The 23,129-nt window shown below is 44.0% G+C and overlaps 1 protein-coding gene across 2 annotated transcripts in view; it reads left to right on the top strand.

Moving 5' to 3' along the window:
• Positions 1-23,129, top strand: part of COL24A1 (collagen type XXIV alpha 1 chain) — an 804,368-nt gene that overhangs the window by 628,437 nt on the left and 152,802 nt on the right. For both annotated transcript variants that reach the window (XM_030205800.1, XM_030205801.1), the window contains 2 exons: positions 5,282-5,335; positions 15,025-15,078. In XM_030205800.1, coding sequence (XP_030061660.1) covers positions 5,282-5,335; positions 15,025-15,078 — 108 coding nt within the window. The remainder of the gene's footprint in view (positions 1-5,281; positions 5,336-15,024; positions 15,079-23,129) is intronic.

Raw genomic sequence — 23,129 nt, 5'->3', positions numbered from 1 at the left:
GAATCTGGGGGGGGGGGGGGTCCTCTGAGTGAGGCTAATAATAGAGCTGATAGCCCTGGGCAGGATCCGGGCGGTCAGGGAGCGGTTTTCTCCCCTGATTTTGTTTTAATGCTGCATAGGGCATACATGCTTAAAAGAGCTCTTCCACAGGGATCTTCGGACCTTCTGCCTGCCCCCCCCCCCCCCCCCGGTGGATCCTGGCCTTTTGGAGTTGGCTTTGCCTGTTTCTTATCCTCCTGATAAACGCAGAAGGGCTAATTCCCCTTCTGAGTGTGGCGCACCCCCCTTCCCCCCCCCCCCCCCCCCCCCCCCCCCCGTGGTCGGGCTATGAGGATTCTGAGGGGTCTGGCAGAACTTCTTGGGCTGAGGAGCCAGAGTCGGGTGCAGAATTGCCACAGGAGCTTGATGATCCGTCTGCGGTGAGGATTTTCCACCGCGAGGAGCTGCCAGCGCTTATTTCAGATGTCTTACAAGCCCTCTCGATTGAAGATCCTGGGAGTGGCACAGCCTCCTCGGATAATCCAAGGATGGCTAGTACCAGAAAGCCTGCTCAAGCCTTTCCTTTGCATGACTCCATCCAAGAGCTTATTTCGGCTCAATGGGCTGACCCCGAGGGACCTTTGAAGGTTGCCAGGGCTATGGGGCAATTATATCCTCTGAGTGAGGAACATTTGGCTCGCTTTACAATGCCTAAAGTGGATGCCCTGGTCACGGCTGTGACAAAGAGAACTACCCTCCCTGTTGAAGGAGGTGTTGCCCTGAAGGATATTCAAGACCGCAGGCTTGATTCAGCTCTGAAGCGGTCCTTTGATTTGGCAGGTCTCACTGTTCGGGCATCTGCATGCAGTTGTTATGCTGCTAGAGCCTGCCTGGCTTGGTTACAGCAGGCAGTGGAACAGCCCGGTGATGGAGCAGAGACCTTATCTGAAGTGGCTCCGCGGATGGAGTCGGCCTTGTCCTTTTTGGCTGACGCCCTTTATGATATGGACAGAGCTTCGGCTAAGCAAATGGCTGTAGCAGTGGCGGCTCGCCGCACTCTTTGGCTACGACATTGGGCGGCGGACATGGCCTCTAAGCAAAGGTTGGTGAAGTTGCCCTTTCAAGGCCTTCTCCTGTTTGGTGAGGAGCTGGAAAACATTGTTAAAGGCCTGGGGGATTTTTAACCTCAGCGCTTGCCCGAAGATAGGCTGAAGCCTTCCTCTAAGGGCCAGGCGGTCCGCTCCTCTTACAGACCTCGCTTCCGTGAAGCTAGAAGGTACCGCCCGGGGCGTGCTGCTGGGTTCACTTCGCGTGCCCGCTTTCAGCAGAGAAACTCCTTTCGCTCGGACAAACATTCCGCAGCTGCCGGTTCAAGGCCTGGAGTTCAGGGACGACCCTCTCATTGATGGTGCGCCGGCCCTCTCCTCGTTTCCTGTCATCAGAGGAAGACTTTCCCTTTTTTTCGAGGAGTGGGCCAAAATCTCTGCAGATTAGTGGGTCTTGGACCTGATCAGAGACGGATACCGAATAGAATTCGATGCCCCAGTGAGAGACGTGTTTGTGGAGTCCCGATGCGGTTCTGCCACCAAACGGGCGCGATAAAGGAGACTCTGCACAGTCTGTGCCAGATAGGGGCTGTGACCCCGGTGCCTCCCGCCGAACAAGGTCTAGGCCGCTACTCCATTTACTTTGTGGTGCCACGAAAAGGCGGGTCTTTTCGCCCGATCCTGGACTTAAAAGAGCTAAACAAGTCCTTAAGAGTGCGTCATTTTCACATGGAAACCCTGCGCTCCGTCATTGCGGCGGTACAGCCAGGAGAGTTTCTCATGTCTCTGGACCTGAAAGAAGCTTACTTGCACATACCAATTTGGCCCCCGCACCAGAAGTTTCTGCGGTTTGCAGTGTTGGGAAAACATTTCCAGTTTCGGGCCTTGCCTTTTGGCCTCGCCACAGCTCCCCGAACCTTCTCCAAGGTAATGGTGGTAGTAGCTACCTTTCTCAGGAGAGAGGGTATCCAGGTTCACCCGTACCGAGACGACTGGCTGATCAGAGCAGACTCAGAAAAAGAGAGTCATCTAGCTACAGCCAGAGTGGTTTCAGTCCTTCAATCTCTGGGCTGGGTCGTCAATATGGCCAAAAGTTACCTGACCCCCTCGCAATCTCTAGAATATTTGGGGGCCAGGTTCGACACAGACTCGGGCTATGTGTTTCTTCCCGAACAAAGGCGGTGCAAGCTTCAGAATCAGGTCCGTCTGCTCCTGAGGATGCCCCGCCGGCAAGCTTGGGACATTGCCCAGCTGTTGGGATCGATGACTGTCACCTTGGAAGTGGTGCCATGGGCGAGAGCGCACCTGAGACCTCTACAGTATTCTCTACTTCAACGATGGTCTCCAGTATCTCAGGATTATCAGTGCAGACTTTCTTGGCTCCCTGCTGCCCGCCTCAGTATGGAGTGGTGGCTCTCGGACAGCATGTTGCGGCGGGGAATGCCGCTGGCGCTCCCCGATTGGTGCCTAGTGGTGACAGATGCCAGCCTGAAGGGTTGGGGCGCACATTGCCAGGGGAAGCATGCCCAGGGTCTGTGGACGCCCGACGAGTCGGAGTGGTCTATCAACTGCCTGGCGTTGAAAGCGGTGTTTCTGGCTCTTTGGCCTTTCAAGTGACCCTGGAAGGATTGGCTGTCCGAGTGATGTCGGACAACACGACAGCAGTGGCCTACATAAATCGACAAGGCGGCACTCAGTGCAGAGCTCTAGCCGCACAGGCCGAACAAATTTGCTACTGGGCCGAGCTGCATCTACAGTCCCTGTCAGCAGTTCACATTGCAGGTCAGAGCAACGTGCAAGCCGACTATCTAAGCAGGCATCAGATCGATCCACTGGAGTGGGAACTAGCAGACTATGTATTCCTGCAGATATGTGCCAAATGGGGCAAGCCAGTGATGGATCTTATGGCGACCAGTTCCAATGCCAAAGTCCCGTGCTTCTTCAGCAGACGGAGGGATCCTCGCTCTGCTGGGTTGGATACCTTGGCTCAACCCTGCCCCTGGGCTTGCTGTATGTCTTCCCTCCGTGGCCCTTGATAGGGCGAGTGCTCCTGCGGATTCGGCTGCATCCAGGAGAAGTGGTGCTCATCGCCCCGGATTGGCCCAGGAGGCCTTGGTATGCGGACCTCCGACAGATGCTGTTGGAGGCTCCCTTTCTGTTACCTCTGATTCCGCACCTGTTGTCACAGGGTCCGGTGGCCATGGAGGACGCCTGCCGCTTTGGTCTTATGGCATGGCGATTGAGAGGGCGCAATTGAGAGATAAAGGCTACTGAAATAAGGTAATTTCTACTGTCCTGCAGGCCCGTAAGCGCTCCACTTCCGTGGCTTATGCCAGGATTTGGCGCCAGTTTGAAGTCTGGTGTGTTTCAAGAGCGTGTTCTCCGTTGCGGGCTCCTGTCTCGCCGATTCTGGACTTTTTGCAGGATGGTGTACACAAAGGCTTGGCCTATAATTCCCTGCGGGTGCAAGTGGCAGCATTGGCCTCCCTGAGTGGCAAGGTTGAAGGCGTGTCCTTAGCTGCTCATCCAGATGTGGCACGGTTTCTTAGAGGGGTGCTTCAGCTCTGTCCTCCCGTGCGGGCACCTTGTCCAGCTTGGAACCTGGGGTTAGTATTGAAGGCCCTTCAGGGGGCTCCCTTTGAACCGCTTCGGCGTGCTTCAGAGAAAGATTTGACACTGAAGGCCGTCTTTTTAGTGGCATTGCCTCGGCGAGACGGGTGTCAGAGCTGCAGGCGCTGTCCTGTAGAGACCCTTTTCTGCAATTCTCAGAATCAGGGGTCATGGTTCGGACCGTGCCTTCCTTCATGCCTAAGGTGGTTTCAGCGTTTCACCTAAACCAGCCTGTTTTTCTTCCCTCCTTTGTTGAGGAGGAGTTTCCAGGTTCATTTGGGCAGTTGCACCTTTTGGATGTGCACAGGACTCTGTTGCAGTATCTGCGAATTACAAATTCTTTCAGGACCTCTGATCATCTTTTTGTGCTGTTTGCAGATCCTCGCAGAGGGTCTTCAGCGTCTAAAGCCACTATTGCCCGTTGGCTCAAAGAAGCTATCTTTTCAGCATATCTGCTGTCTGGCTGGGCTCCGCCTGAAGCCTTTAAGGCACATTCCACAAGAGCGATTTCCTCTTCCTGGGCAGAAACTGGAGCACTATCTCTTCATGAGATTTGCAGTGCTGCAATATGGGCTTCCAAGCTCTCTTTCGCCCGACATTACAGGCTGGATGTGGCTGCCAGGAGGGACGCGCGTTTTGGAGCACAGGTGCTAGCGCGTGATGTGGCTTGTTCCCACCCTATTTAGGGATTGCTTTGTTACATCCCATACGTAATGGCTTCGTCTGCTTGATGACAAGGAAGAGAAAATTAGGTTCTTACCATGATAATTTTCTTTCCTTTAGTCATAGCAGATGAAGCCATGAGCCCTCCCTGTATGATTGTCTGTATTGCAGTGATTCTGATTTTAGGTGCTGTTCTTGTTTCCTGAACTTATATTCCTTCCTTAGGGAGTCGGAAAACAGTCTTCAGGATTCTTGTTACAGTTATAGGAGGATGAGTTCATTCCCTCCAGTTCATGTTTTGGGAGGATGAGTTTATTCCCTCCAGGAGAATGCAAGTATTCCCTCTGTTTATACAAAGTGGAGGACGAGTTTATTCCCTCCAGGAGGATGAGTTCATTCCCTCCTTTGTTGAGTTCATGCCCTTGTTAAGGGGCCATCGTTCGCTGTGAGGAAAGTTCATGTTATTCCCATTGCGGTTTGCCATACTGCTTTGGGAGCTTCAAATACTGAATTGGCAGTGGAGCTAGCTGGCCATGAGGCACTGAGAAAAGTTGAGTGCTCTCTATCTCTCCCTGCTGGTTGATGGACACAACCCATACGTAATGGCTTCATCTGCTATGACTAAAGGAAAAAAAATTATCATGGTAAGAACCTAATTTTCCCATTTTTTTTCAAGTTTTTGTGTTGGTTTTTGCAGTTTAATGAATGGTAAATTGTAGAATCAAAATTAAGTTTTACAGTTTTTTTGTGTTTGTTTCAGAGGGGGAAATAGTGCATATTTGCTTTTCATACATTGTGACTCTTTCGACTGTTTCGCAAAAAATCTTTAACATTAGTTTTTATCTCTTATCCTCCAAATAAACTTTATTTTTATGAGCTCAGAATTGATTTTCATATTAAATTTGAGACATGATTTTGTATTTCTGATTACTTGCAATATACAAAACTTTATTTTACAGTAATTTGATCTCTTTGTTTGACAGGGGCCTTTAGGATTGATGGGACCAGGTGGAGAACCAGGAATTCCAGGATATGGGGTGAGATATGGTACTTTGTCATACTAAGGAATATATTTTGTAATATAGTCATTGGAAATTTCTAAGTGGGTTATGCTCCAACAGTAGTGCTTGTTGTTGATGTTCTGTTCATCTGTCCATCTATTTGTCCAGCAATCTTTAGTTATTGAAGAGTGAGTACGTGTGGAGGGGCATAATCTAACAGAAACGCCTATCTCCATGGGCGTTTATCTCTGAGAACGGGTCCGTGAAGGGGCGGACCCAAGCGTATTTTCGAAAAACTTAGACGTCCATGTTTTATTCGCCAAGTTGTGAGCTGGGCGTTTTTGCTTTTCAGCGATAATGGACAATGAAATCGCCCAGCTCAAAAACGAATAAATCCAAGGCATTTGTTCGTGGGAGGGGCCAGGTGTCGTAGTGCACTGGTCCCCCTAACATGCCAGGACACCAACCAGGCACCCTAGGGGGCACTTTTACAAAAACAGAACAAAAGGTAAAAGAGCTCCCAGGTGCATAGCACCCTTCCCTTGTGTGTAGAGCCCCCCAAATCCCCCTCAAAACCCACTGCCCACAAGTCTACACCATTACTATAGCCCTAAGGAGTGAAGGGGGGCACCTACATGTAGGTACAGTGGGTTCGGGGGGGGGTTGGACGACTAAGCATTAAGCAGCACAATTGTAACAGGTAGGGGGGGGGATGGGCCTGGGTCCACCTGCCTGAAGTCCACTGCACCCCTAACAACTGCTCCAGGGACCTACATACTGCTGCCAGGGAGGTGGGTATGATATTTGAGGGTCAAAATAAAAAGTTGTGAAACATCATTTTTTTAAGGTGGGAGGGGGTTTATGACCACTGGGGGAGTCAGGGGAGGTCATCCCCGATTCCCTCCAGTGGTCATCTGGTCATTTAGGGCACTTTTTGGGGCCTTATTCGTGAAAAAACAGGGTCCAGGAAAAGTGCCCTAAATTCTAGCTAAAAACGCATACTTTTGTCCCATTATCTGTGAAATGCGCCCATCTCTGTTCGGCAGATAACCACGCCCCAGTTCCGCCTTCGCCACACCTCTGACACGCCCCCATCAACTTTGTCCGCATCCGCGACGGAGTGCAGTTGAAAACGCCCAAAAATCGGCTTTCGATTATACCGCTTTATTCGTTTTTGTGAGATAAACGTCCATCTCCCGATTTAGGTCGGAACTTGGGCGTTTTTCTCGTTCGATTATAAGCTGGATAGTGTTAAAAGAACACAGTATCGTCAGTGTCCCCAACTACTGCCAGCACAGGAATAGGCTCATTCGTGGCAGTAGCAGAAAATGAGATGCAGATGATTGGGAGCCTAGGCCCCACCACCCAAAGAGGATCCAGTGGTGTTAGAGAGTGAGAACAAAGCAGGACTTACTAAGAAGATACTTATAGGTGAGAAAGGAGGGCAAGGAGAAAAGAAGAAAGGGAAGGGGAAGAAAAAGAGAAAATGGGAAAGGTGAAGAATAAGGGAAGTGGGTGGGAAAGGTGAAAGAATATGAGGAGTGGAGGCAAGGGAGAAAGGAGGGTAGAGGGGTAGCGGGGAAGGTAAATGGAAAGAGCAGAGAGCAGAAGTGGGGGAAACATTGAGTAAAGAGTGCAGGGGGGAATTAATTTATTTATCAAATATTCTCCATCCCACATTTATACCATTACACATCCTAAACACATATTAAAAAGAAAAAATGAAATAAAATCATAGAACTCAAATCTCAAATTTAAAAAAAAAGTGCCAGAACAGATAAGCTTTCAATTGTTTTCTGAAAGAGAATGCTGACATTAATGACCACAATTCCAGTGAAAGATTATTCCAAAGTGTGGTCTTCCAATACAAAACCTGTAGGAATGATCTTCCTATGTATGGACTTGGTGGAAAGAATGTATATCCAATAAACATTGCTTGTGTCTTTGGTAAAAAATCAGGATGTACATATATCTGTTGACCATGAAATGGAGTCATACACTTTTTAAAATAAGCAGACAGTATTTTATCCTGATCCAGAATACTATGGAAAGCAACCAGTACCACACCTCTATTAGTAAATTCCTGCACAGATGATTCTAAAATTGCCATCAAATAAGTATCAGTAGATACATTTTGAAATTGATACCCCCTCCCCCCACCCTAGTTCTTAAAATGCCCTGGCTAGCACTGGTAGTAAAATAGAATCAAATTTCAAAATAATAAGCAAATATTGCCTCAAAATTTCTATAGGCAAAATTACAGGATTATAAAGTAAAGTGGTTTGGTAGCCATGGTAGTCCACTTTGAAAGGTAATAAATAGAAATAAATCAAAACATAGCAAAGAAATAATACCTTTTTTATTGGACTAACTTAATTCATTTTTTATTAGCTTTTGAAGGTAACCCTTCTACTTTAGATCGGAAATAAGCAAATGTTGACAAATTTCAGAATATATAAGTAAAACACAAAAGCATTCCAATTACAGTTTCACAGGAAGAGGGTGGGGTAGGTGAGGTGAGAAACAGGGATAGCTGAGCGGTGAGAGATAAGGAGAGATGAATGGCTGATAAGAGAGTGACAAAGCAGTATAATTTTATGGTTTATAGTGGGATAGAAAGTCCAGATCTTTAGTCCTGTCTGGTGGGTGTCAAAATATTTTGACTTCAAAGGATTGTCTTAAACTTTTTCCTGGATTATGTTAAAATTTCCTTTTAGTATTCTTACCATAAGATCATGTATGCAGTGTTCTGGTTTTGTAAAGTGCTGTCCCACAGAAGTGGCATCCTGGTTGGCACTGGAATGCTTAGTATTGTGTCTATGTAAATTGAGCCTCGTCTTTAGCACTTGGCTTGTTTCTCCAATATAGTACTCTTCTTCACTTTTTGCTTTGAATGATATATACCACATTTGAGGATGAGGATGTGAATGATCCCCTTATACTAAATGTTTTTCCCATGTGAGTGACTATCGGGCTCATTTTCGAAAGAGAAGGACACCCATCTTTCAACATAAATTGGAAGATGGGCGTTCTTCTCACAGGGTCGTTCAAATCGGTATAATCGAAAGCCGATTTTGGGCGTCCCCAACTGCTTTACGTCGCAGGGACAGCCAAAGTTCAAGGGGGCTTATCAGAGGCGTAGCGAAGGCGGGACATGGGCGTGCCTAACACTTGGACATCCTTGACCCATAATAGAAAAAGAAACAAGGATGTCCCTGATGAACACTTGGATGATTTTACCTGGTCGTGTTTTCCTTACGACCAAGGCACAAAAAGGTGCCCAAAATGACCAGATGATCACTGGATAGAATCGGGGATGACCTCCCCCTACTCCCCCAGTGGTCACTAACCACCTCCCACCCTTAAAAAATATCTTTAAAAATATTTTGTGCCAGCCTCAGATGTCATACTCAGGTCCATGACAGCAGTATGTAGGTCCCTTGGAGCAGATTTAGTGGGTGCAGTGCACTTCAGGCAGGCGAACCCAGGCCCATCCCCCCCTACCTGTTACATTTGTGGAGGAAACAGCGAACCCTCCAAAACCCACCACAAACCCACTGTACCCACATCTAGGTGCCCCCCCCCTTCACCCATAAGGGCTATGGTAGTGGTGTACAGTTGGGGGTAGTGGGTTTTGGGGGACTCAGCACACAAGGTAAGGGAGCTATGTACCTGGGAGTAATTTATGAAGTCCACTGGAGTGCCTCCTAGGGTGCCCAGTTGGTGTCCTGGCAAGTCAGGGGGACCAGTGCACTACAAATGCTGGCTCCTCCCACGACAAAATGGTTTGCTTTTTGTCCTTTCTGAGATGGATGTCCTTGGGTTCGATTATCGCCGAAAATCAGAAACTACCAAGTCTAGGGACGACCAAATTTAAGGATTTGGACGTCCCTGACGGTATTTTCGAAACAAAAGATGGACGTCCATCTTTTTTCAAAAATATGGGTTTCCCCGCCCCTAGATTGGGACGTTTTGTGAGGACGTCCATATCAAAACATGGACGTCCCTTTCAAAAATGCCCCTCCACGGGATCCTGTGAGATGTGTTGGCACAGTTTGCTGCTAGGTATATTGCAGGGATGTGTGCCATTCTCTTCTTTTTGAGCTTGTATTGGAGTTTGCTTTTCACTAATTTCTGTTTCAAATTAGGTGGCTGTCGGAAGGCCAGCAGTGGTGGGGATGGGATTACATCTTTCAGTAATTCATATTCCTGTAGTAGTGGCTGTAGATGGTTTTTTTTTTTTCTTCTCAAATTTTCTATCTCTGTAATGTATGTCACTACAAGAGGGATTCTCTCTGTGGCTTTCTTTTCTTTGTACTGCAGTAGGTTTTCTCTATGTGTTTTAAGGGAAGAAGCAATATTCTTAGAGATTATTTTGGGGTTGTAGCCTTTTTGTTTGAAGGATTCAATCAGGATTTTGAGGTGTTTATCTCTGTCTCTTGGGTCAGAGCAAATATGGTGGCATTGTGTGACTTGGCTGTGTATAATGGATTTTTTTGTATGTGAAGGGTGTAAATAGGAGTTGTAGAGATAGCTGCATCTGTCTGTAGGTTTCCTGTATATTGATATTTGTATATAGCCATTGCTGATGGAAACTGTGGTGTCTAGAGAGTTTAACTTTCTCTGGGGAGTAGTCAATTTTGAATTTGATTGTAGGGTGCTATATATTGAAGGAACTGTAAAATTGTTTGAGAGTCTCTTCTCCCTCAGTTCAAATCATGAAAAATGTCATCAATGTACCGGTAGTATTTTAACGGTTTAGTCTGAAATGTATTCAAAAATGTCTCTTCCAGTTCTGCCATGAAGAGGTTATCATATTGGGGTGCCATCATGGTGCCCATTGCAGTGCCCATGATTTGCCGATAGATATCATTGTTAAAGCGGAAATAGTTGTTAGAATGAATTTGATTAATTTTGTAATGGTTTCCAGTGAGTATTGTTGGTCCAGAGTGGATATTTTTAGGAATTTATCACATGCAGCTATGCCATCTTAAAGGGGAATGTTGCTGTATAGTGCTATATCCATTGTGACCAGAAGAGTATCCAGTGGTAGCTGCTTGATGTTTTTTAGTTTGTTCAAAAGGTATGTGATGTCTTGTTTGAAGCTGTTTATCTTGTGCACAGAAGGTTTAAGAATCCCCTCTATAAGTCCACTCTGTAAGTGTGCCAATACAGATATGATTGGTCTGCCAGGGTTTCTGGGTTTATGGATTTTAGGTAGCATGTAGAATGTGCCCACAGAAGGATAGTTACTTTGGAATGAGTTTTTTGTTGTTGTTTGGTTTTTGGTTTTTTTTTTAGATATGGCTATACTTGCTTTGGAAGTGTTTTGATAAGGTTTTTCACCTATTTTGTATAATCCTGTGTGGGTTCTTCAGTCAGTTTCCTATAGTATGTGTTGTCTGAGAGCTGTCTGTGTACTTCAATGTATCTTTGTGTGTCTAAAATCACTACAGAGCCTCCTTTGTCTGCAGGTTTGATGACAATGTTTTAATTATTTTGTAGGTTTTTTTATGGCAGCTCTTTCTGGTAGAGACAGGTTGCACAAAATTTTCTTTTATTTGCTGGAAAGTTGTGATTTCACTCTGTGTCTGAAACTTTCTGTGTAGTTGTCTAGTTTATTGTTTTGTCCATCATGTGGGGCAAAATGTGTTCTTTAAGGTTGTATTCTAGTATTTTAGGAGTCTCTATTTTGTAGAAATGTACTTTCAAGTGCAGTTTTCTAAGAATTCTTCTAGGTCTAAGTATAGTTGAATTTGATCTAGTTTGCTAGAAGGACAAAAGGAGAGTCCTTTTGACAGTACAGACGTCTCATTCTGTGGTAATTGGTAGTTCAAGAACTTAGGATTATAGGGAATTTTTTAAAAACACAAATTATTCATCCTTGATGCATTTCCAACCTTTTCCAATTTAAATTCTAATAACATATTTCCCTTTACTAAAGCAGAATTAGTGTTTTCCAATATTTCAATCTTATATAAACATTAGGTAGATCATTTTTACATTCCCTAATTTCACTGTCTACCCTAGACATTTTCTAATCTTTAAAACACGCAATAATGTCTTTTGACACGTTATTTCTCGTTGAGCTCCAGGCTCTGTGCGCTTGTTCCAAGAGGACCTCAGTGGGTTCCATCGGCGTGCCTGTCTCTGTTAACAGCACGCTTACCAAGCGCTGCACCACCGCTTCGCAGTCCAGGTAGGCCGGGACCTCAGCAGACCACAAAAGCGCAGGTTGTTTCTGCAGCCATGATTCTTGAGATCCTCTAATTTCTCTGCCCTTTATGTTGGTGCCCAGAATGCAGGTCGGTTACTTGTTGGTCTAATGAACTCAATGCCTCCATGTGCTCCTCAAAACGTCCCTCCATCTCTTTGAGGCGGTTGCCCAGGTCCCAAATCTCACCCCTCAGATCAGCTCCCAGCTGCGCTAAGTCCATCCGGACCCCCTTCAGGTCTGCCCGAATTTCTTTGAACTAATCACGTAGTTCGGAGATCTGCAGTGTAGCTCCTTTTTCCGCCTCATCCCCCAAGAGGAACGTGTCTTGGGGAGAAGAGTCCACAACATGCTGCGGGGAGTGCGGGGCCTCCAACAACGGGCCCGCCGCGTGGTTTGCGGTCGTGCTGCTTGTGTATGCAAACTGGATAAGGCTCATCTGCATACTCATCTCAATGAAACAAGACGCTTCACTGCAATATAAATCCCCCTTCTGATCATGCTTTTTATCGCTAGCACTGGGAGTTCACTACCAAGTTGGTCAGGGTCGGTGGGAGCTTTCTCCTTAAGCAGCCATGCTGCTTGGTGATGTCACTTCCTCCCCCCCCCCCCCAGACATTTTCTCTATTCTCTTGCCAGAAAATGTGCACAATTAAGACAAGCACCCTGATAGTTGATACATCCATTTTGGCCATTATTCTCCAAAGATAAAAATTAGTAATTTCCTTAGGAGGAGATTAGGCAAATTACCATCATGAGGAAAGCAAACTGAAAATATTACTGTCATTCACAGGTGTTAAAAACTGTTTTGCCTCTCTGATCTCCAGATAGCAATGTAAAATTAGAAATTACACCCTCATAGTCAGAAGTATTAAAGTCCTTGATAGATGATGGTTTTGTCCCTTCCAGTCCACACCCGACTTCTGGGAAGGATGATTCTAAAGTGAACTGAAGACTTCTCATCTGGTTGTTTAGGCGGTGAGCGAGAGTCTGGGCAGAGTGAACCACCTTCCTCTACAGAGTCCACCTAGAAGTTTGCATTAACAACTATTCCACCATAGGATCCAATTTCCTCCCCTTTAGACATGGTTATTATCCCGGACGAGCCCCCAAGATGTCAGCTATCGTTGTCTAGGGTTGGTCCCGGGGTCCACTTCACAGAGGCAGTGGGTTCCCAAAGAATATGCAATCCACACAGATTTGGATATATAAAGTATATTATTCACAGCATTTAGTACAGGTAACTGGTGTATGCCTGTATCTGTGTGTGTTTAAGGAAGAGAGAGAAAGAAGTAGTGCATGCAGAGCCCGGTGTGCTGTGCTTGCAGGGAGAAAGAAAGAGGGAGACCTAGTGCCCTGGACACAGAGAAGTGCCCAGGACAGAGAGAGGGGGGGCAGTAGACCCTAAGTTGAGCTCTGTGCTCTGCTGCACAGAGAAAGACAGAGAGAGCCCTAGTGGGCTCTGCTTTATACCTAATAAGAACTGAGAGGGAACAGGAGCAGAGAGAGATCAAAAACTTCTCTCTTTCCCAGTTATTTCCTTTACAGAACTCAGATACTTTCTGAAGTCAGGAAAGGTGACAACTTTCACAGGTTGTCCTGTTTGAAGATGGAACAAAAGGTATGTTAATCAAGAGTAATTGAGAAACCAAAGGGCTATCAGGCCTCTCTGAGCACCATTTGGTGCCATCCGCAGTGGTTCCTGAGGGGGAGGGGGGAGAGTTTATCAGAGGTCAGAAGGTGGTTTAATATTGTCAAACTGATTTCATATTAATATAAGTATGTCCAGCAATAATTTTGACCTCCTGCAATCCTGACAGTTATCACAAAGTTACCCATAGCCCCCCCCTTCTCAAATGGAGTAGAAATAAGCTCTTTTCCTTTATTTTCACTCTTCTCCACTAGATCCCAATATGATTATATTGTAGCATAGAGGTTCATTAATCTGCACCAATTGACATATAGGTTTCCAAACAGTTGTCCAGTAACGTTGCAAATGTATGCAATCAAAAAGTAGATGTCATAGAGTTCCTGCTTCAGATCGACAAGACCAGCAGTAATTGTCGGTAAAAGCACTTAATTTTGCAATTTTGACTAGGGTCTAGTGTGCCCTGTGTAGTAAGAAGTAAATAGATTGTGAAAGGGCAGCCGAATGTAAGGATTGAAGCAGAGGGCTATAGAAGTTTCCACAGATCTTCCGAGATAGGTTGTTTTAGTTCATTTGTTCAAGTGTCTTCCGTATTGGTTGCAGAAGTAAACTTCCATAATTGAAACATTTTATACCAGTTGGACACAATTTTGGTACCTTCAAATAATGTAGAGCATGTATTCCAAGAGCTAGAAGTGGAGGGGGATATAGATGAGATATTGAGCTTGACTGAAATGCAATGTTTCAATTGAAGCCATCTAAAATATTGATGCTTAGGTAGCTTGAAAAGCCCTGAGCTTGTCAGAGGGGATCCAAAATGATTGATCTATTAATTGGCCAATAGTTAAAATACCCAAACTATGTCATAAAGGCCAGTTAACAGCAGAACCATTAATTTGAAACATTGAATTATTCCAGATATACACATGGGAGGTAGGTCTCTAAGATACTTGCATATATGTATCAATTTCTTTGAAAGTAGATTGAGTATCATGCAGTATTTTATTTATAGAATGTTTGCAAAAAATCAACATCAGATGATGTCGTAAAGGAATATCATGCCAGCATTTTGATTCTAGTGCTACCATAAAGGAGCTTTAGTGGCATCCTGAATTGTGACCCAAAGGGAGGAATGTTGCATTATAAATGCAGAATGATAGTCTTTAAAACTAGGCAACTCAATCCCCTATGAGTTCTAGGGGTCTTCAGTCTTTTTACTGCAATTCAGGGAGTCTTGTTGGCCCATAGAAATCTGGATAAAATCTGTTTTATAGATTTATATGTTCTAGAGGTAACATACTCAATGCATAGTTTATTTTAGGCACAATAATCTTCTTAATCATATCCATCCAGCCCCATCAATACAGCTGTAATGGAGACCATTTTCTAGTTAGTTCCATTGCAGTTTTAATAAGCATATCTGCATTTAGATTGATAACTTCAGCTAAGGATGAGCCAAACAGTTTTGTGCCTTAAGATTATCACAGCACTCATTTTTAGCAGTGCCATTATTTCCAGTCATGAGATGAATAAAGACCAAGTGCTATGGGTTTGAATGTTAAGCTCTGGTGTTTGTAGAATATGCTCCTTTTTGACCTATATTCTCAGATATGTTGTTTATTATTTTGTTGATTAGTGAAGTATTGGCTTTTTGAACAAGCTTTCACTTGATCTGTTTAATGTCTTACCCAGTTTTATTGAATACATATTCTGTGTTTTACTTAAGATAATATAGGGATGTTGAATTGTATTTTTATGATTCTATTTTTATTGTGTTCTTCTTTAGCAATTATGCAGCTATAAGTGGGATATTACATTGTATAACTAAAAAAACATTGGAATTTTATATTATTCCTTTTTTAGGGTCATCAAGGTCAGCCAGGGCCTCCTGGACCTCCAGGACCAAAAGGAGAAAAGGTATATAGTTTAATTTGTACTGCTAACACTTTATTCTGTAGTACCATAAAGGAAACATTTTGAACTGCAGTAAACCATAGTTGTAAATTCATTGCATTAAAGTTACCAGATGGTTCTGTGTCATTTTAGTGACAAATTGAGTCAGTCCTGATACTCTGTTGCACTTCTGTGACTCCCTACTACATTCCCCTCCCTCTGTCCCGTGTCTTGGTATGGGGCATCAGACTAAGTTCCTTTGATGGGGCCTGAGTAAGGGTACACAAAATAAAGTTTTTAGAGACATTCTAATGCCTAGAAGTCCCTCAGGGGGTAGTACTGCAGCTCTAAAAGCAATAGGAGTTTACAGGCAGAAAGAAAGTAAATAAGTTCTTCACGAATACCTTAATATAAAATCAGAAACAAATTGGAGTCTAAGTAGATTCAAAATATATAAGTAGTGCACCAGAATGTATTTCAGTTGAGTGGAGGAGTTGCCTAGTGGTTAGAACAGTGGGCTAAGAGTCACAGAAGTCAGAGCTCAAATCCTGCTTCTCCTACTATTGCTCCTTGTGACCTTAGACAAGACACTTCACTCTCCATTGCCTCAGGTTCCTGAATTTGTACAGTGGTGTGAAAAAGTCCTGCATCACCTGTGCGATAATGATAACTTTCATCTCTGACCAGCTTTATGCCCAACTGTAAGGTGGAAAATATTGCATATCATATGCCATTTTATTCAGAATTCAAGTTGCATGTGTTTTTTCTGATATTTTTTGGCGCTGTAATGGTTTTTATCCCATCCATTGGTGTTCCATTAGGAGCTTCTAAATTTGATGCATTTTCGGATCAAAATGAACTAATGGTGTTGAGAGTTTTCTGACCAATGAATATGCTTTAGTTTTTAGCCAATCATTGAGGAGATTAAAACAGTTATAAAGGTGTGTAAAACTGTTATTTTAAACATATGCTTGTTGGCTAGTCATGAAGTAGCGTCACGATGAAGGCACAATTCAAGTTTCTTTCTGAAGAAGACCAGATTCGGGTGGCAGTGTTGCATGAGGAAGGCTATTCCAGTCATCAAATTGGAAAAAAAAAAGGACAGACCCAGATGTGGTTGGCCCAGAAAGACAACTGAAAGAGAAGATAGTGTGCTGACACGGACATCTCTTGAAAACCGCAAGCTAATGTCACCACAGCTATTACGGGACTGAAAAGAAAAATGTCCAGTTGAGGTATGCGCTTCAGCTGTGAGAAGGCAGTGTCTAGGAGTTTGTTTAAGAGGATGCAAAGCAAGGAAAAAGCCACTGTTGACCACTGACCAGAAACAGAAGCGAATGGACTAGGCTAAGAAATATTGTAACTAGAGCAAAGAGGACTGGGAAAAGGTGCTCTTCAGTGATGAAAGCACTTTCTGTGTACTAGAAGACCATTGAAAGACCTATGTAAGGAGATATCCATTAGAAGAATTTAAGCCAAAGTGTCTCAGTCTCTCAGTGAAGCATCCAGTGAAAATGATGATCTGGGGCTGTATGGCAGGGAGTGTCATTGGGAGACTTCATGTTGTGGATGAAATGGTGAATGCATGAAAATACATTGAAATTCTTGAAAAATGAATGCTGCCTTCAGCTTGAGAGTTGTTTTCTGGAGTCTACATGTTCCAGGACGACAATGCATCATGTCATCGTGCAACGAGTGGAAGAAAAGGAAAGGGGTAAGGAGCTTGGAATGGCCAGTACAATCTCCAGATCTCAACCCCATTGAAAACCTGTGGTATGAAATCTACTACTACTACTACTATTTAGCATTTCTATAGCACTACAAGGCGTACGCAGTGCTGCACAAACATAGAAGAAAGACAATCCCTGCTCAAAGAGCTTACAATCTAATAGACAAAAAATAAATAAAGTAAGCAAATCAAATCAATTAATGTGAACGGGAAGGAAGAGAGGAGGGTAGGTGGAGGCGAGTGGTTACGAGTCAAAAGCAATGTTAAAGAGGTGGGCTTTCAGTCTAGATTTAAAGGTGGCCAAGGATGGGGCAAGACGTAGGGGCTCAGGAAGTTTATTCCAGGCATAGGGTGCAGCGAGACAGAAGGCGCGAAGTCTGGAGTTGGCAGTAGTGGAGAAGGGAACAGATAAGAAGGATTTATCCATGGAGCGGAGTGCACGGGAAGGGGTGTAGGGAAGGACGAGTGTGGAGAGATACTGGGGAGCAGCAGAGTGAGTACATTTATAGGTTAGTAGAAGAAGTTTGAACAGGATGCGAAAACGGATAGGGAGCCAGTGAAGGGTCTTGAGGAGAGGGGTAGTATGAGTAAAGCGACCCTGGTGAAAGACGAGACGGGCAGCAGAGTTTTGAACCGACTGGAGAGGGGAGAGGTGACTAAGTGGGAGGCCAGCAAGAAGCAGATTGCAGTAGTCTAAATGAGAGGTGACAAGGGTGTGGATGAGGGTTTTGGTAGAGTGCTCGGAAAGAAAGGGGTGGATTTTATGGATGTTGTAAAGAAAGAAACGACAGGTCTTGGCAATCTGTTGGATATGAGCAGAGAAGGAGAGAGAAGAGTCAAAGATGACCCCAAGGTTTCGAGCTGAGGAGACGGAGAATGAGAGAGCCATCAACAGAAATAGAAAACGGGGGGAGCGGGGAGGTGGGTTTGGGGGGAAAATGAGAAGCTTGGTTTTGGTCATATTTAATTTCAGGTGGCGTTGAGACATCCAGACAGCAATGTCAGACAAGCACGCTGAAACTTTGGTTTGGATGCAAGGTGAGATATCAGGGGTAGAAAGGTAGATTTGGGAGTCATCAGCATAGAGATGGTAGGAAAAGCCATGGGATGAGATTAATGAACCAAGGGAAGAAGTGTAGATAGAAAAGAGGAGGGGACCAAGAACAGAACCCTGAGGTACGCCGACAGGCAGAGGGATAGAAGTAGAAGAGGATCCACCAGAGTGAACACTAAAGGTGCGGAGGGAGAGGTAGGAAGAGAACCAGGAAAGGACAGAGCCCTGGAATCCAAGTGAGGACAGGGTATCGAGAAGTATGCTGTGATCGACAGTGTCAAAATCAGCGGAAAGATCAAGAAGAATGAGGATGGAATATTGACCTCTGGATTTAGCCAGTAATAGGTCATTGGAGACTTTAGTAAGCGCAGTTTCGGTTGAGTGGAGAGGGCGAAAACCAGATTGTAGTGGGTCAAGAATAGCATAGCATGTGAGGAGAGAGGAGATGAGGGTAGAGAGGTAAGGAGGGGCTGTGGATTGAGTGCATTTGTAGGTTAGTAGGAGAAGCTTAAACTGTATGCGGTACCTGATCGGAAGCCAGTGAAGTGACGTGAAGAGAGGAGTGATGTGAGTATATCTGTCCAGGCAGAAGATAAGACGTGCAGCAGAGTTCTGAATGGACTGAAGGGGGGATAGATGGCTGAGTGGGAGGCCAGTGAGGAGTAGGTTGCAGTAGTCAATGCGAGAGGTAATGAGAGAGTGGATGAGAGTTTGGGTGGTGTGCTCAGAGAGGAAAGTGCGAATTTTGCTAATGTTATAGAGGAAGAAGCGACAGATCTTGGCTATCTGCTGGATATGCGCAGAGAAGGAGAGGGAGGAGTCGAAGATGACACCGAGGTTGTGGGAAGATGAGACGGGGACGATGAGGGTGTTATCAACTGAGATAGAGAGTGGAGGGAGAGGAGAAGTGGGTTTGGGTGGGAAGACAAGAAGTTCGGTCTTGGCCATGTTCAGTTTCAGGTGGCCGTTGGACATCCAGGCGGCAATGTCAGATAAGCAGGCCGATACTTTGGCCTGTGTTTCCGCAGTGATGTCAGGTGTGGAGAGATAAAGCTGGGTGTTGTCAGCATAAAGATGATAGTGGAAGCCATGAGATGAGATCAGGGATCCCAGGGAAGAGGTGTAGATTGAAAAAAGAAGGGGTCCAAGGACAGATCCCTGAGGGACTCCAACAGAGAGCGGGATAGGGGTGGAGGACGAACCATGAGAGTGTACTCTGAAGGTACGATGGGAGAGATAAGAGGAGAACCAGGAGAGGACAGAGTCCTGGAATCCAATAGAGGACAGTGTGTCAAGAAGTAAGTTATAATTGACAGTGTCAAAAGCGGCGGATAGGTCGAGGAGGATGAGGATGGAGTAGTGACCTTTGGATTTGGCGAGGAACAGGTCATTGCAGACTTTAGATAGGGCCGTTTCTGTCGAGTGCAGGGGGCGAAAGCCGGATTGAAGCGGATCGAGGATGGCATGAGAGGAGAGAAAATCGAGGCAACGGCTGTGAGGAAAGGTAGGCGGGAAATGGGGCGGTAGTTGGAGGGACAGGTAGGGTCAAGTGATGGTTTTTTGAGGAGAGGTGTGACTACGGCATGCTTGAAGGTGTCCGGGACAGTTGCAGTGGAAAGAGAGAGGTTGAGGATATGACAGATAGGGGGGGTGCCTTATTCTTATCGCTTATCCTTTTTTGCCGAGGCTATAAGTGCCGAAACATGAGCAGGTTTCATGAAAACATATTTCTTCCCCCCCCCCCCCCCCCCCCCCAGTCTTATTATGCACTTGCAGGAGTATCTTAAAAAAAAGGTACCCCCCCCCCCCCAAGTGCAGAACTTCCGGCTTGAGGAGTAAGAATTGTTTCCTCCGCCTTCTAGTCTCCTTAGAGACATCAGGAAATAGAAGGATTTTAAAGCCTAGAAAAGGCTTTTCTTTATTACAGAAGAACAAGCGGAAAATCCAATTCTTATCCGGTAATAATGCAACGGTCGCCACCAAAGTAGCGGCCGTTGCAAGTTCAGAGTCAGTGGTCTCAAGCACAAGAGATATGTCTATCAGCTTTTCAGTTATCTGATTCGGTTCTTTCCCAGGAATGTAGTAAGCCATTGTAAAAAGTGGGAGATTCTGTTCGGGAATATTCAGATTTTCACACAAGTAACGTTTTAACATTTCAAGAGGAGCTACATTTTGTATTCTAGGAAAATTAACAAATCTCAAATTATAACTTTTAGTATATTTATCAAATAATTCAGTTCTTTTCCTAAGACTGGTTAAATCTTTCATCATCATAGCTTGGGTTGTTTCAAAGTTCAAAACCTTTTGATCCAATTTCTCCTCCAATTTTCCAATTTTATCATCCAAAACTTTAAACTCCTCTTCTTTTTTTTGTACTTCAGTTTCCAAAGTTCTTATTTTAGGTAATATCTCATTACTTTGTTTCAGAAAAAGTTGTCCCAGGTTGGATACCAAATCCCATAAAGTTTCTAAAGTCACTCCCTTTGGTCTTTCCAGAAGTGCTTTAGGTAATTCTAACCTTATGGAAGACTGCTCAGGAATCACACTCTGTCCCTCGGCTCCTCTCCCCTCGTTCCGCAGCGTCTTTATGGGCAAACTGCCCTCTATTCCTTGCTCCGGTGTTATCTGAGCTTCCTTTCGACGATCTTCTTGGTCCTCTGTACCTTCCGGAGTAGACCCTGTCGATCCAAGGAGGAAGGAACTCGCACCAATCGGCTGGGGAGGTGGTGAGCGCATAGCGGGGCTTAGAGTGACATCAAGGCCAACGGAAGCCGAAGTCTCCAGCTCATCGGGATTCCTAGCTGGCAGCATTCCGCTATCAACAGCAGTTCCCGACGGTCTCTCAAATCTGTCTATAGGACCAGGCAATGAGGGGGGCAGCATTGGAGGTCTGGCCGACACTCTCCCTCGACGTTTCGGCATCTTTAGCACCGGTAAGAGTGAGATCCGCCGTGTCTTAGTGATGTGTGGCCATCTTGGATCCCCCGATACCTGCCTTGAAATTTAAATTAAATTGAATTTACATTTGAAAATTCTAATTTAAGATCATTAATATTCTGTCTAGTCACTGGTTCTGGGCAAATTACAATTGCATATATGAAATACTAAATTATTCAGATGTTCTTGATTCAGATATATTTTTCTATTTTGCTGTTTTTAATATATGGCATTCCTTTGGGCTCTTTTCAGTGTTCTACAAAATTACACATGTTTTACTGCATAGTGGTGGTGTTAGGAGGAGGGCATGATGCCAAACATTTGCAAAACATTATTTGTCAACATGCTTGAAAATGTAGCCAGTTTCATCCCTCAATTGCTTGAAAGCCTGATTTTTATCTGTTTCTCAGTGTGTGTGATTTGAATTGGAAAAGTGCTCTAAAATTAAAGGTGCAAGTCATTATTTTGACACTCGAAACACTTAAATTTATGTGCATATGGTGAAATACTTCATAAGTATGGTATCTATTATTCTAACTACACATTAAGCCCTAGGAATTATGTTGTCATTATTTGTAGTCACATTTTTACCTTATATATATTTTGAAACTTGGTTAGGGTATGTATTTGTTTTCTTTAAAGTTTTTTATTTTTTTTTAATGATGCTGTTTTATTGGACTAACATATTTTTGACTGGCTGTTGGAGGCCAAAGCCTCCTTTCTCTGGTCAGTACAGTATGAGCAAAAGATGTCAATATCAGAATATATAAGTAAAACATAAAATCATTCCAATGAAAATCTGAAGGGGAGAGACATTGTAATGTTTTTTTATTTTTCACTTACATATTTTGATGTATATCATCTTTTGCTGATACTGTCCTGACATGAGGAAGGAGGTTTTGGCCTCTGAAAGCGTCTCAAACACAAAATGATTTCCCTCACAGATAACCAAGAACAAACTAAGAGCAAAGGTACAAGATGATGCAAACTTTATTAATGGAATCTCAATAGAAATAGCTTATGTATGAAGTTTATAAGGTGAAAAGGACCCAATAAAAGCAGTAAACAAAATCTTGCCCCATCCTATAGATAAATTCAAATGCTAAAAACAATTGCAAGTTACATATATAAATATTTTTAAAATTATTTTTAAAAAACATACACACAGTGACCTCACAATTATGGGACTATATGTAATATCAAAAAAGCGCAGTGGATCTCAAGAATGAACGTGGCAAAAAAACTTTAATTGGGTCCGTTATTAAAGTTTGTTTGCTACATCCATTCTTGAAGCCCCTTTTGGTTTGATCCTTGTGCTTCAGTTCCTTCTTTCCTGTTCCAATATGTGTAATATCAACATGGACATCTATCTTTAGGGCCCTTTTGCTAAAAGGCATTAAGCCATTAACATGTAGAAACAGGCTATTGCATAACCACGTTAAGAGGTTTTGCGATGGTTTGCCTGATTCCGTGCATTACTGCATTTTTTTTCAGATTTTTTCCCTCCGAGGGCATGGCATGGGTGGAGAATGGACGTGGAAACATTAGCCAGTTAGCATGTTACACTTACTGTGCAGTGACTGGCTAACACAGAGTTAATGTGGGATCATTTACCACCTTCTGAATAGGAAGCAGTAAGTAGCCCCGCATTAACTCTCGGCGGGTACTTCTGTGCTAATGGGAACATTAGCGCATGAACTGCAATAAAAATTATCGGAATGCCCTCAAAAGTTGCTGCGTAAACTTTGCAGGTACACAATAAAATCCCCCATTAAGCCACAATAATTGCAAAGTTTAGCACATTTTAGTAAAAGGGCCCCCATGTGTATTCCACAATATGAAAAAAAAAATTTTAATAATCATTAAAAAGGGAACTCACCAATTGGAAATTAATACATCAAAGGAAGTATATAGTCTGATGTCAAGACAAAAGTGCATGCAATACTTTTAGGTGGAAGAGCAATGAAAAAAAAATTTTGTAAAGCACTATTTAAAAATGCTATATCATCTTAGATATTACATCATATTTTAGTGTTCTAATAGTATTATATTTGATCTGGTAAGAAGTAATATTTCCAACTAGTGAGTTCCCTTTTTAATGATTATTTAAATGTTTTATTTCAGATTGTGGATTATAACAACATATAAGATCTTTTTACTAAAAGTGTGTTAAAGTTTGCAATTACTGTGCCTTAACGCAAGAAATAAATGTGCAGTAGGTGCAGATTTAAAATCGCATCTATTAAGGGGCATGTGCAGCATTTCTTTTAATGCCCATTAGCATGCGGTCCTGTGGTCATAGTGTGAGTGCACTTAGCACCTCCAAGGTGCTAAGCAGACCTTGCGCTAACTGCA

Source organism: Microcaecilia unicolor, chromosome 6, assembly GCF_901765095.1.
Source record: "Microcaecilia unicolor chromosome 6, aMicUni1.1, whole genome shotgun sequence".
NCBI lineage: Eukaryota > Metazoa > Chordata > Amphibia > Gymnophiona > Siphonopidae > Microcaecilia > Microcaecilia unicolor.
Note: the sequence above shows the minus strand (reverse complement) of the source record. Positions and strands in the feature narration are given on the sequence as shown.